Below are 11,380 nucleotides of genomic sequence, written 5' to 3' on the forward strand. Positions count from 1 at the left end.
ATAATGGATTGGTCAATCCCTCTCTACCATCAGTTCACATATTTCCTGTGTCTACTTGCATACCCAGTTCTGTGTCACTATGCAGCCATCTATAGCTATCTCCGTCATGTGAGTCTTGGGCACCACGTTAGCCTACGTTCCAAGAAAAATCCACATTGACATTTGACTCTCCATTCTCTGACTACACTCCCTGAGTCGTCCACAAACTAATCTCTCTCTCTCTCTCTCTCCCTCCTCTATATAACATACAAAATCCTGCGTTTCAATACAAAACTCAGACCATTCCAACAAATAGCCCATTTACCAGAATTTCTGAGAGCCCCAACAAAAAGCTTCACAAATTATGGAGCTTTTTGATTCTTCAAAGCACGGTACTCTCTCAGCCTTCTTCTCACACTACTCATCATCATTCATTACGTATCCAGGTACCGATTTTCTTCTCAAACCGGTTTTCATACGTGGGTTTTCTGGCTCATTACACCTAGTTTTGTTATTTGTGTTGCTCGTCTCTTGGGTGTGGAAGAAATTCAAGGTGGGTGATGGAGAAGGTCCAAAACAGAGGTTTGGGAGTATTCAAAGTTGGTATTATAAGCTAACTTTACTCTGTTGTCTTGGTGTTTCTGGGCTCAGTCTTGTTTTTTGTTTATTGAACTACTTCTATTGGCATAGAAACGATTGGACTGAGGAAAAGCTAGTGACCCTTTTTGATTTAGCCATTAGAACACTTGCTTGGGGTGCTCTTTGTGTCTACTTGCATACCCAGTTCTCTAATTCTTCTGAATCAAAGTTTCCAAATTTATTGAGAGTTTGGTGGGGTTCCTACTTTTCTATCTCTTGCTATTCCCTTGTGATAGATATTCTTCTGTACAAGGAACACGTTTCCTTGCCCGTTCAATCTTTTGTTTTTGATGTTGTCTGCGTCATCTCGGGTTTGTTCTTTATATTTGTGGGGTTTTTTGGGAAGAAAGAGGGCAGAAATACCGTTCTTGAGGAACCCCTTTTGAATGGTAATGGTAATGCAGAGTCAAATAATTCCAAAGGGGGTACACCTGTTACCCCTTATTCAAATGCTGGATTTTTCAGCATCCTTACTTTTTCTTGGATTGGTCCTCTAATTGCGCTTGGCAATAAGAAGACATTAGACCTTGAGGATGTTCCTGAACTATACAAGGGTGATAGTGTAGCTGGGTCCTTTCCAAATTTTAGAAATAAACTGGAGGCGGAGTGTGGTGCGGATGGCAGAGTTACCACATTTCATCTGGCGAAGGCATTGATATTCTCAGCCTGGAAAGAGGTTGGCTTGACAGGGTTATATGCTATATTTTACACATTGGCATCTTATGTCGGTCCATATCTAATTGACACGTTTGTTCAATACCTCTATGGGCGGAGAAAATTCAAAAATGAAGGCTATGCTTTGGTTTCTGCATTTATGATTGCGAAGCTGGTGGAGTGCCTCTGTCAAAGGCACTGGTTCTTTAAGGTACAACAGGTAGGAGTAAGAATCCGAGCGGTACTTGTTACAGCGATCTATAATAAGGGTTTGACCCTGTCATGCCAGTCCAAGCAGGGCCACACTAGCGGTGAGATTATCAATTTTATGACTGTTGATGCTGAGAGGGTTGGTGACTTCTCTTGGTACATGTATGATCCATTGATGGTCATTCTACAAGTTGGCTTGGCCCTAGTGATTTTGTACATAAATCTTGGTCTTGCAGCCATTGCAACTTTAGTTGCAACAATAATTGTTATGTTGGCAAATGTTCCATTGGGGTCCTTGCAGGAGAAGTTTCAGGAAAAGTTAATGGAGTCGAAAGATAAAAGGATGAAGGCAACATCTGAGGTCTTGAGGAACATGAGGATTCTCAAGCTTCAAGCATGGGAGATGAAGTTTTTGTCTAAAATTAATGAGCTCAGGAAGACTGAGGCGGGATGGTTACGAAAGTTTGTTTACACGTCTGCCATGACCTCATTTGTTTTCTGGGGTGCCCCCACATTTGTGTCAGTGGTCACGTTCGTTGCTTGCATGCTTTTGGGGATCCCACTTGAGTCGGGGAAGATCTTATCTGCACTTGCAACATTCAGGATTCTTCAAGAGCCTATCTACGGTCTTCCAGACTTAATTTCAATGATAGCACAAACTAAGGTATCCCTTGATAGAATTGCATCATTCCTTAGTCTTGATGACTTGCCTCCTGACGTTATAGAGAACCTTCCAAGAGGTAGTTCTGATACAGCAATTGAGATAGTCGATGGGAATTTCTCTTGGGATTTATCATCCCCTAGTCCAACATTGAAGGATCTAAATTTCAAAGTGAGCCAAGGTATGAGGGTTGCTGTTTGTGGTACTGTTGGCTCAGGCAAGTCTAGCTTACTTTCTTGTATTCTGGGAGAAGTTCCGAAGATATCGGGGACTCTTAAAATGTGTGGGACAAAGGCCTATGTTTCTCAGTCACCGTGGATACAGAGTGGCAAGATAGAGGAAAACATATTGTTTGGTCAAGAGATGGACAGAGAAAGATATGAGAGGGTGCTTGAAGCATGTTCATTAAAGAAGGACCTGGAAATTCTATCGTTTGGTGATCAGACAATTATAGGGGAGAGGGGAATCAATTTAAGTGGTGGACAGAAGCAAAGAATACAAATTGCACGTGCTCTGTATCAAGACGCTGATATTTATCTGTTTGATGATCCTTTTAGCGCTGTTGATGCTCATACAGGATCACACCTTTTTAAGGTATTTCATTTCCCTCTTGCATCTAGTTTAAATTGAGTATCCAAAATTATTTAAACTTATTTACATCATAGAATTACTGGCATCCGTAAAATTGACAGTTCATTATTAATTTGTTTGCTTGATAATTGCACTCTTGGGTTCAAAAACAGTAATCTTTGTTACTCATCAAGTGGAGTTCTTACCTGCTGCTGACCTCATCTTGGTAAAAAATCCAGAGCTTTTCTTAGAATTTTAATCTATAAGATATGTTATTATCTAGTTAGTATCTGTCTGCTTCAACTTATTTGTTTGTCATTAGGTCATGAAAGACGGAAGGATTACTCAAGCAGGAAAGTTCAATGACATTCTTAATTCAGGAACTGATTTTATGGAACTTGTGGGAGCACACGCGGAAGCTTTGTCCGTGCTTAATTCTGCAGAGGTGGAGCCAGTCGAAAAAATAAGCGTTAGCAAAGAAGATGGAGAATTTGCTAGTACTAGTGGGGTTGTCCAAAACGTAGAAGACACTGATGTTCAAAATTCGAAAACAGGTGATTTACCAAAAGGGCAGCTTGTTCAAGAAGAAGAGAGAGAGAAAGGTAGAGTTGGGTTGTCAGTCTACTGGAAGTACATCACCACAGCATACGGAGGTGCTCTTGTTCCGTTTATCTTGCTTGCACAGGTTCTCTTTCAGGTCCTTCAAATTGGAAGCAATTACTGGATGGCTTGGGCAACTCCTGTTTCAGAGGATGTGAAACCTGCTGTTGAAACCTCTACACTTCTAACTGTTTATGTTGCTTTGGCCGTTGGAAGTTCTTTTTGTATCCTCTTCAGATCCATGTTTCTTGCAACAGCTGGGTACAGGACAGCCACTCTACTCTTTAGTAAAATGCATTCATGCGTTTTCCGTGCTCCCATGTCTTTCTTTGATGCCACTCCAAGTGGACGAATCCTAAACAGAGTAAGCAAAATATATTTCTAATATAGTGCCTTATTGGGATATTCAAAGAGAATTAGATGCTTTAAACAGCTACCACTCCCTCTGCTGCTGTACTGAATGCAGTAATCTCATCAATGTGGCTAATTGATTTCTTGCAGGCTTCTACAGACCAAAATGTAGTGGACTTGAACATGCCGGGTCAAATTGGGGCCCTTGCCAACTCATTGATCCAGCTTCTGGGAATTATTGCAGTGATCTCGCAAGTTGCTTGGCAGGTTTTCATCATTTTTATCCCTGTGATTGCAATCTGTATCTGGTTACAGGTAACGCTTCTTTGTCCTACTGCTTCTATCTTATATGTTGTATCAATACATGAATTTCCACATGAAATCTAACATGGAAATGTTAATGTCCCTTTAGTGTTAATTCTTTGTTGATCATGCACTGTTGATGCTCGTTATTCATTCCTATACATGCTCTACCTTCTATTTGATGTGGAACTGAGGAACTTGGCTTCCTTATTGACACAAAAGTTCACTAAGTTGATACATTAACATTTTCTTCCACCTTTTTCCGCTACAGTTCTTAGAAACTTCTAAATTGGCACAACATGGAACAAGATTGACAATATGAATCCATATAACAAACCTAACTCCTATTACAGCCAGCAATCTATATGAACTATGTTAAATGTGAAGAAAGATGCTCAAAATTTTTATATTCATGCAGCAATACTACATACCTTCAGCACGAGAACTGGCACGGTTGGTTGGGGTATGCAAAGCTCCAGTGATACAACACTTTGCTGAAACAATTTCAGGTTCGACAACTATTAGGAGCTTCAATCAAGAATCAAGATTTAGGGATACAAACATGAAACTGATGGATGGTTATGGTCGGCCTAATTTTCATACTGTGGCTGCAAGGGAGTGGCTATGTTTTCGCTTGGATATGTTGTCATCTATAACTTTTGGATTCTGTTTGGTTTTCTTGATCTCTATTCCAGCAGGGGTGATTGATCCAGGCAAGTGGCATTCATTTAGTGTGTTACTAATTATTCTTTTGAAAGCAAATGGTAAAGCAAATCTATGAGTTCTCTCTTTTCTTATTTGTTTTTGGTATTTTACTCTGAAGGTGTTGCGGGCTTAACTGTCACATATGGACTTAATCTAAACACGTTACTGGCGTGGTTTATATGGAATCTTTGCAATGTAGAGAACAGAATTATATCAGTGGAGAGATTACTACAGTACACTACCCTTCCCAGTGAGCCTCCTCTTGTAATAGAATCCAATCAGCCAGATCGTTCTTGGCCATTACGTGGAAAAGTTGACATACATGATCTTCAGGTACTTGCTGTTCTGGTTTATTTATTTCATAACATATGGGGTCATTCATGTGTGACTCGAATTTCATGTTCATATAGGTCCGTTATGCCCCACACATGCCGCTTGTGTTGCGAGGTATCACATGTACCTTTCCTGGAGGAATGAAAACTGGGATTGTGGGTAGAACTGGCAGTGGCAAATCGACTCTCATACAGACCCTTTTCCGAATTGTGGATCCTGCTTCTGGCCAGATTTTGATAGATGGTATTGATATATCTTCAATTGGACTGCATGATCTAAGGTCTAGGCTGAGCATTATCCCTCAGGACCCAACCATGTTTGAAGGGACTGTAAGAAGCAATCTGGACCCACTTGAAGAGTACACAGATGAGCAAATTTGGGAGGTTGGTTGGTTTTACACTGATGAAAGGAAGCTTCTTCCTACTAAATGTTCTTCATTAATAGATTTGCAGTGGTAAATTCGTGGGACTAGTTAAAACATCTTTTGATTTTTTCAGGCCCTGGATAAGTGTCAACTTGGAGATGAAGTTAGGAGAAAGGACGGAAAGCTGGATGCCACAGGTTTGTTCTATGGCTACTCTAAGATACAGGCTATATATGATGCACTAGATTCCATTTTACGTCATGGAAATTCTTTTGTTTATGTTTCATATGGTTGCTGCAGTTAGTGAGAATGGAGAGAACTGGAGTATGGGTCAGAGGCAGTTGGTCTGCCTTGGCCGTGTGCTGCTCAAGAAAAGTAAGGTCTTGGTGCTTGACGAAGCTACCGCGTCGGTCGATACAGCTACAGATAATCTCATCCAGCAGACCCTTCGCCAACACTTTACTGACTGTACAGTCATCACTATTGCACATCGTATAACTTCTGTTCTTGATAGTGACATGGTTCTGCTTCTGAGTCATGGTTAGTATTGCCATATGAATGCATTCAACTTCCTCTAGCTACCACTGAACCTCACCTTTTTATTCATTTTTAATTGTATCTTTGTTCTTGTTGTAGGTCTTATTGACGAATATGATTCTCCTGCAACCTTGCTCGAGAACAAGTCGTCATCTTTTGCTCAGCTTGTGGCAGAGTACACAATGAGGTCGAATTCCAGTTTTGAGTAGTTCGACTGACAATTGAAATTCCAAATCTTCATTATGAACTACTCAACTTGGTAGCTGTTTTCATAATGACGAAACATAAGCGGTGAGGTCCAAAGCAATAGAACTGGGTGATCAAGTTAAAGTTTGCAGTGTATTTTAGGCTATATTCTGCTGCAAATATTGTATGGTTAAGTACTTTCAAGTAATTTTGATACTGAGAGCTCAATATAGGTGTGAAATTTTGTGGTCGAATAAAGTAATTGTAAGTTGATTGAACTCCTATGCAAAACATCCTCTCATTGAATAGATAAATGGCTCTGTAATTGGAAAATTTTGTAAGTAAATTCATCGGTCCCTCTACTTGTCCAAGACAATGCGTCGTAGACTATATTAGAAGTAGATATTCCAGAACCGTATCCCAAAAGACTTTGGTTAGACAAACCCACTAGTTAGCTACACTAAAGAAGGGGATGACACTGTAGGAAACCCACCAAAGATTTTAGTTTGAATAATTTTCCTACTGAATGATGATTCTCCCTTTGAAAATCACAATTCCTCCACTAGATGAGGAGAAGTTCACAATTCTTTGGGTTAACGGGTGGACCATGTCATGAATCCATCCACACAAAAATAAGGAGATTCCTTAATTTCACCCAAATTCTCGGAATTCCTTTATTTTGATGTGCAAATGAGTGACGTGGTCCACTCGATGAAACAAAAAATTTCACACAAAAGATACCTCGACTAGAGGTTCGATATTAGTTTATCACCTATTGAAAAGGTAACAACTTGCACCCGAAATCGCACTTTGTTATAAGTAAGTATGCAAAAATAATTAACCACCTCCAAAAGCACTTTGGTAAAGGTAAGTTATATTTGGTAAGTTATATATATATCTGTATTATAGGGTACTACAACAGTTTATTATCTACCCTCCTATATTCACCTTCCCTCTAGTATACAACATATATACTTGGCAAAGTGTATACCTGCCCCATAGGTTAATATATAATGGTTGATTGCCTACTCAAAAGTCCTTCCCTGTCTTTTTCTTGCTCATTTTCTCGCCATTAATAATGCGCCATATTGCATGCAATTATGCAAAGAGCAACAACATCTATTTATACTTGCAAGAAATAGTAACATAGCTCTCACAACATCACCCATCTTGCTCATCCTGACCAAGCAACCAAAAACATAATATCAATTAAAAGACAGATAAGAAAGCACTAGGAAGAAACAGAAATCGATTCATCACATATATGGTGCTTCGAAGTCGATTCAATAATTCTCATACATGAGAAAGCTCGTTCCATTGTTACTGTACATAGAAACCAAGGAAAACAAGGCCGAAAATTATTGATTTCTATCAATTAGGAAATAAGAAAAACAAAATGCCTAGTTCTTTGCAACCGAATACTCAAGCCAAGAGAATTGGCCAAACCACTTTTTATTAAATCAATGTAAGATTTTCCCTTCTAAGTGGCTTGGATAATGTTCTAACTCAGGTTGACATGGCCCTAAAAGAATATATGTTATTCGCACATTATATTGTTCCTTTACCTAATATTTGCATATTAGATGACGTACTCCTGGATCACCGTTCAAGATAGTTGATATTTGTATTAGATGATGTCCCATCATTCTTTTTCTTAAAAAAAAAGACAACAAGCTCTGAATTTTCTTGGGTTTTCGATTGTGATTCGACATAATAAAAGATAACCTATAAAATAAATACTATATAGAAATGATTTTAATCAAACATCTCAACAATACCAACAACAAATTAATGCATTTAATCAAACATACCAACACACAAATCAAACATCTCAACAATACCAACAACAAATTAAACACCTCAACAAAATTCCTAAAATCAAAGTCCTAATTCATTTCAACAAAATCTCAAAATAATAAGTCATTCCTAATTAAACCCTAGAACATTTTCTATTCAAATTAAAGATGCATAAGATAATTAAAAAGGAGAGAATGAGAAGAATACTTGCTGTTGCAAAGAAGAGAAGTTGTTGGCTACAAAGAAGTTGAGCGGAGTTGTTGGCAGTGGTTGCAGAGAAGTTGCTTATATCTGTTTTGCAAAGGAGGAGAAGAATTGCACAGGAGGATGGGATTGGTGGATAGGTTTGTGACAGGACCCGATCCAAATTCCACTTTGGAATCCGAGCCAGACCCTGTGCGTGTCCGACACCTGGCGAATGTCGGGCACAAATGATCTATTTGCCCTTCTATACAAACATGCTAAAAATAATAAGGTTGACTTCTACCGAAAAACCGGCAGAGTTTCCCTTGTATCTGGCTCAATACCAAAATCTTACACCTGTCAAAACAAGTATATATGTACAACCAACTGCCAGCATAGAGAGAAGCCTTTTGTGCATGGAAGTTCATATTTTCCAGCGAAAAAAAAAAAAAATTCCATGTGAAAAATCTCATAGGTTAGGGTGAGATTTCAGATAGGGTTTGGTATTTATACCTCCGACTAAAAAGTCCCACACAATTCCACATTTTAAAAAATCTTTCGAAATTAGCAAGTTTTTCAATACCATAAGACTTTTTGTTACTTGTTTAAAGTCTTGATTGAATACCATGTGATTTCGATACCCTCTTTTAAAAATCCTAATAGTCTTAATGGAATACCACAAGACTTATTTAGATTATTTAAAAGTCTTAATTGAATACCAAATGACTTTTTTATCCCAAAATACTCTTTTAAAATCTCAATTGAATACACTCCCTAATGGACAAACTAAAAAAGAAACAAGCAATCAGTTATATCAAGGGTTCTTTAGTTTTAACCCATAAAAAACTTAACTAATTTGGAAGAAAGATACTGAATTTTGCTTAATATAAAACCAAAGCCACCTAATTTTACCAAAAGGACATCCAACAACACTAAAATTACTACATGTGCCATTATGCTTAACTGTCAAATACAATTTATTTAATTATAAACCAAAACTTAAAACTGTCAAAACGACATAACATTCCCACAAAACACAACACAAAACGACACTACTCAGATTTAATCACTTCAAAAACTGGTTTCGCGCGACCTTTCGTCTCTCACTCCAAAAACGCAACCGACGAGCAGAAACGAAGACGAGAACGAGCAGAAACGAAGACGACGAGAACGGCGACGAGCAACGACGACGAGCAACGACCACCGACGACGAGCAACGACCACCGACGACGAGCAAAGACCACCAACGACGACCGAAGCTAAACCGTAAGAAAATGAATCAGTACTCTCTTCGATTTTAGATTTTACACCGACGAAGGTTTCAGTACTGTTTCTTCCTTTTGATTTCTGGTTGTTTGTCTTCGATTTTGACCAGAAACTGCATTGCAGTTTCTGGTTCCATAATTCAATTTCAGATTGCTTTTCGCTAGGGTTTATGGGAATGTGATAACTGCTCATGAATTTAAATGTGTTTTGATATTAGTTTTAGATACTGTTTCTTCCTTTTGATTTCTGGTTCTTTGTCTTCGATTTTGACCAGAAACTGCATTGCAGTTTCTGGTTCCATAATTCAATTTCAGAGTTCTTTTTGCTAGGGTTTATGGGAATGTGATAACTGCTAATGAATTTAAATGTGTTTTGATATTAGTTTTAGCTACTGTTTCTTCCCTTTTGATTTCTGGTTGTTTGTAGAAGATTTTGACTAGAAACTGCATTGCAGTTTCTGGTTCCATAATCCAATTTCATAGTTCTTTTTGCTAGGGTTTATGGGAATGTGATAACTGCTCATGAATTTAAATGTGTTTTGATATTCGTTTTAGCTACTGTTTCTGCCTTTTTGATTTCTGGTTGTTTGTAGAAGATTTTGACCAGAAACTGCAATGCAGTTTCTGGTTCCATAATTCAATTTCATAGTGCTTTTTGCTAGGGTTTATGGGAATGTGATAACTGCTCACGAAGTTAAATGTGTTTTGATATTAGTTTTAGCTACTGTTTCTTCCTTTTGATTTCTGGTTCTTTGTCTTCGATTTTGACCAGAAACTGCAATGCAGTTTCTGGTTCCATAATTCAATTTCATAGTGCTTTTTGCTAGGGTTTATGGGAATGTGATAACTGCTCATGAATTTAAATGTGTTTTGATATGAGTTTTAGCTACTGTTTTTGCCTTTTTGATTTCTGGTTGTTTGTCTTTGATTTTGACCAGAAACTGCATTGCAGTTTCTGGTTCCATAATTCAGTTTCAGATTGCTTTTTGCTAGGGTTTATGGGAATGTGATAACTGCTCATGAATTTAAATGTGTTTTGATATTCGTTTTAGCTACTGTTCTTGCCTTTTGGTTTCTTTTCACATCAAATTTTGAGCAGCAGTTTCTAGTTGTTTGTTGCAGATTTTGACCACAAAAACTGCAGTGCATATCACAAAATGGAACAAGAAATGTCACCACAAAAGAATGAAGCTGAAAACCAACCAAAGCGCAGAATCAAAACGATGGCTCAAAGGATCAAAACAAAGCCAAAGCCAAACTATGATCGGAAAGCAAAGCACCCGGACTATGTCCAATTTCGGTGCAATGCCTATGCTTTCAACAGCATCATTAGAGACATAAAGGACAAGCTCAATGAAAGGCAGAAGAAGCTTCTCAAGAAAACCCCTTTCTGGAACTTGATCGAGCTGTTTTACCGCCAGAGAATTGACATGAATAACATGAATAAGTCGGACATTGACTTAGCACAGCTGCTCAAGACATTTGATCCGGATACAAAGTCCTTCAAATTTGGAACCAAATCATTCCAAATCACAAGCAATGCAGTGACTCAGATTCTAGGACTGCCAAATGAAGGCAAATCTGTCAAACTTGTCAATGATAGGTACACTGCTACCTTCAGAACAAGGCACTTTGGAGAAAAGGGAAAACCTTCAAAAAAACCAGGTAGAAGCAGAATTACAAAAGACAATTGCCTTGGCAAACCAACCGAAGAAAGAAAAGGCAAAGACAGAGCAAAAGAAAAAAACGAACAAAGGAAAAGAAAAGAAAGAAGCTGAAGAAGAAGAAGAAGAAGAAGAAGTTGATTACGACAAGGAGGTGGTCAGCCTAATATTGATTCTGCTGTGCATGACATTCCTTTTTGCCAACTCTTCATCTACTTTGCATTGGAAATTATTTGAGCACTGCGTGAATCTAGACACACTTTCAAGCTATTCGTGGGCAAGAGCTGTTTCAGACTACATGAATGAATCCTCGACCGCAAAAGCAAAAGCAAAAGCAAAGAAGGGAGGAGAAGCCTCTATACGACGCTGTTTCGGGTGC

The 11,380-nt window shown here is 38.4% G+C and overlaps 2 protein-coding genes and 1 long non-coding RNA gene across 3 annotated transcripts; 2 read left to right on the top strand and 1 right to left on the bottom strand.

Moving 5' to 3' along the window:
• Nucleotides 1-259: 259 nt before the first annotated feature.
• On the top strand, nucleotides 260-6,454 carry LOC18784538 (ABC transporter C family member 3). The gene is made up of 10 exons (XM_020553912.1): nucleotides 260-2,737; nucleotides 2,850-2,939; nucleotides 3,036-3,677; nucleotides 3,815-3,979; nucleotides 4,386-4,680; nucleotides 4,791-5,005; nucleotides 5,083-5,388; nucleotides 5,503-5,566; nucleotides 5,670-5,909; nucleotides 6,006-6,454. The coding sequence occupies exons 1-10, from the start codon at nucleotides 344-346 to the stop codon at nucleotides 6,113-6,115; spliced, it is 4,521 nt and encodes a 1,506-aa protein (XP_020409501.1). The 5' UTR covers nucleotides 260-343; the 3' UTR covers nucleotides 6,116-6,454.
• Nucleotides 6,455-6,949: 495 nt separating this feature from the next.
• Nucleotides 6,950-8,312, bottom strand: LOC109946374. The gene is made up of 2 exons (XR_002269528.1): nucleotides 8,097-8,312; nucleotides 6,950-7,271 (listed from the first exon to the last, which is right to left on the bottom strand). It is a non-coding gene; the product is annotated as an uncharacterized LOC109946374 (long non-coding RNA).
• A 996-nt stretch (nucleotides 8,313-9,308) lies between these two features.
• Nucleotides 9,309-11,294, top strand: LOC109946375. Its single transcript, XM_020553913.1, has 2 exons — nucleotides 9,309-9,338; nucleotides 10,460-11,294. Exon 2 carries the CDS (start codon nucleotides 10,495-10,497, stop codon nucleotides 11,113-11,115), a length of 621 nt encoding a protein of 206 aa, XP_020409502.1. The 5' UTR covers nucleotides 9,309-9,338; nucleotides 10,460-10,494; the 3' UTR covers nucleotides 11,116-11,294.
• The last annotated feature ends 86 nt before the right edge of the window (nucleotides 11,295-11,380 follow it).

The sequence above is a fragment of the Prunus persica genome, unplaced genomic scaffold (genome assembly GCF_000346465.2).
Source record: "Prunus persica cultivar Lovell unplaced genomic scaffold, Prunus_persica_NCBIv2 scaffold_13, whole genome shotgun sequence".
Lineage (NCBI taxonomy): Eukaryota > Viridiplantae > Streptophyta > Magnoliopsida > Rosales > Rosaceae > Prunus > Prunus persica.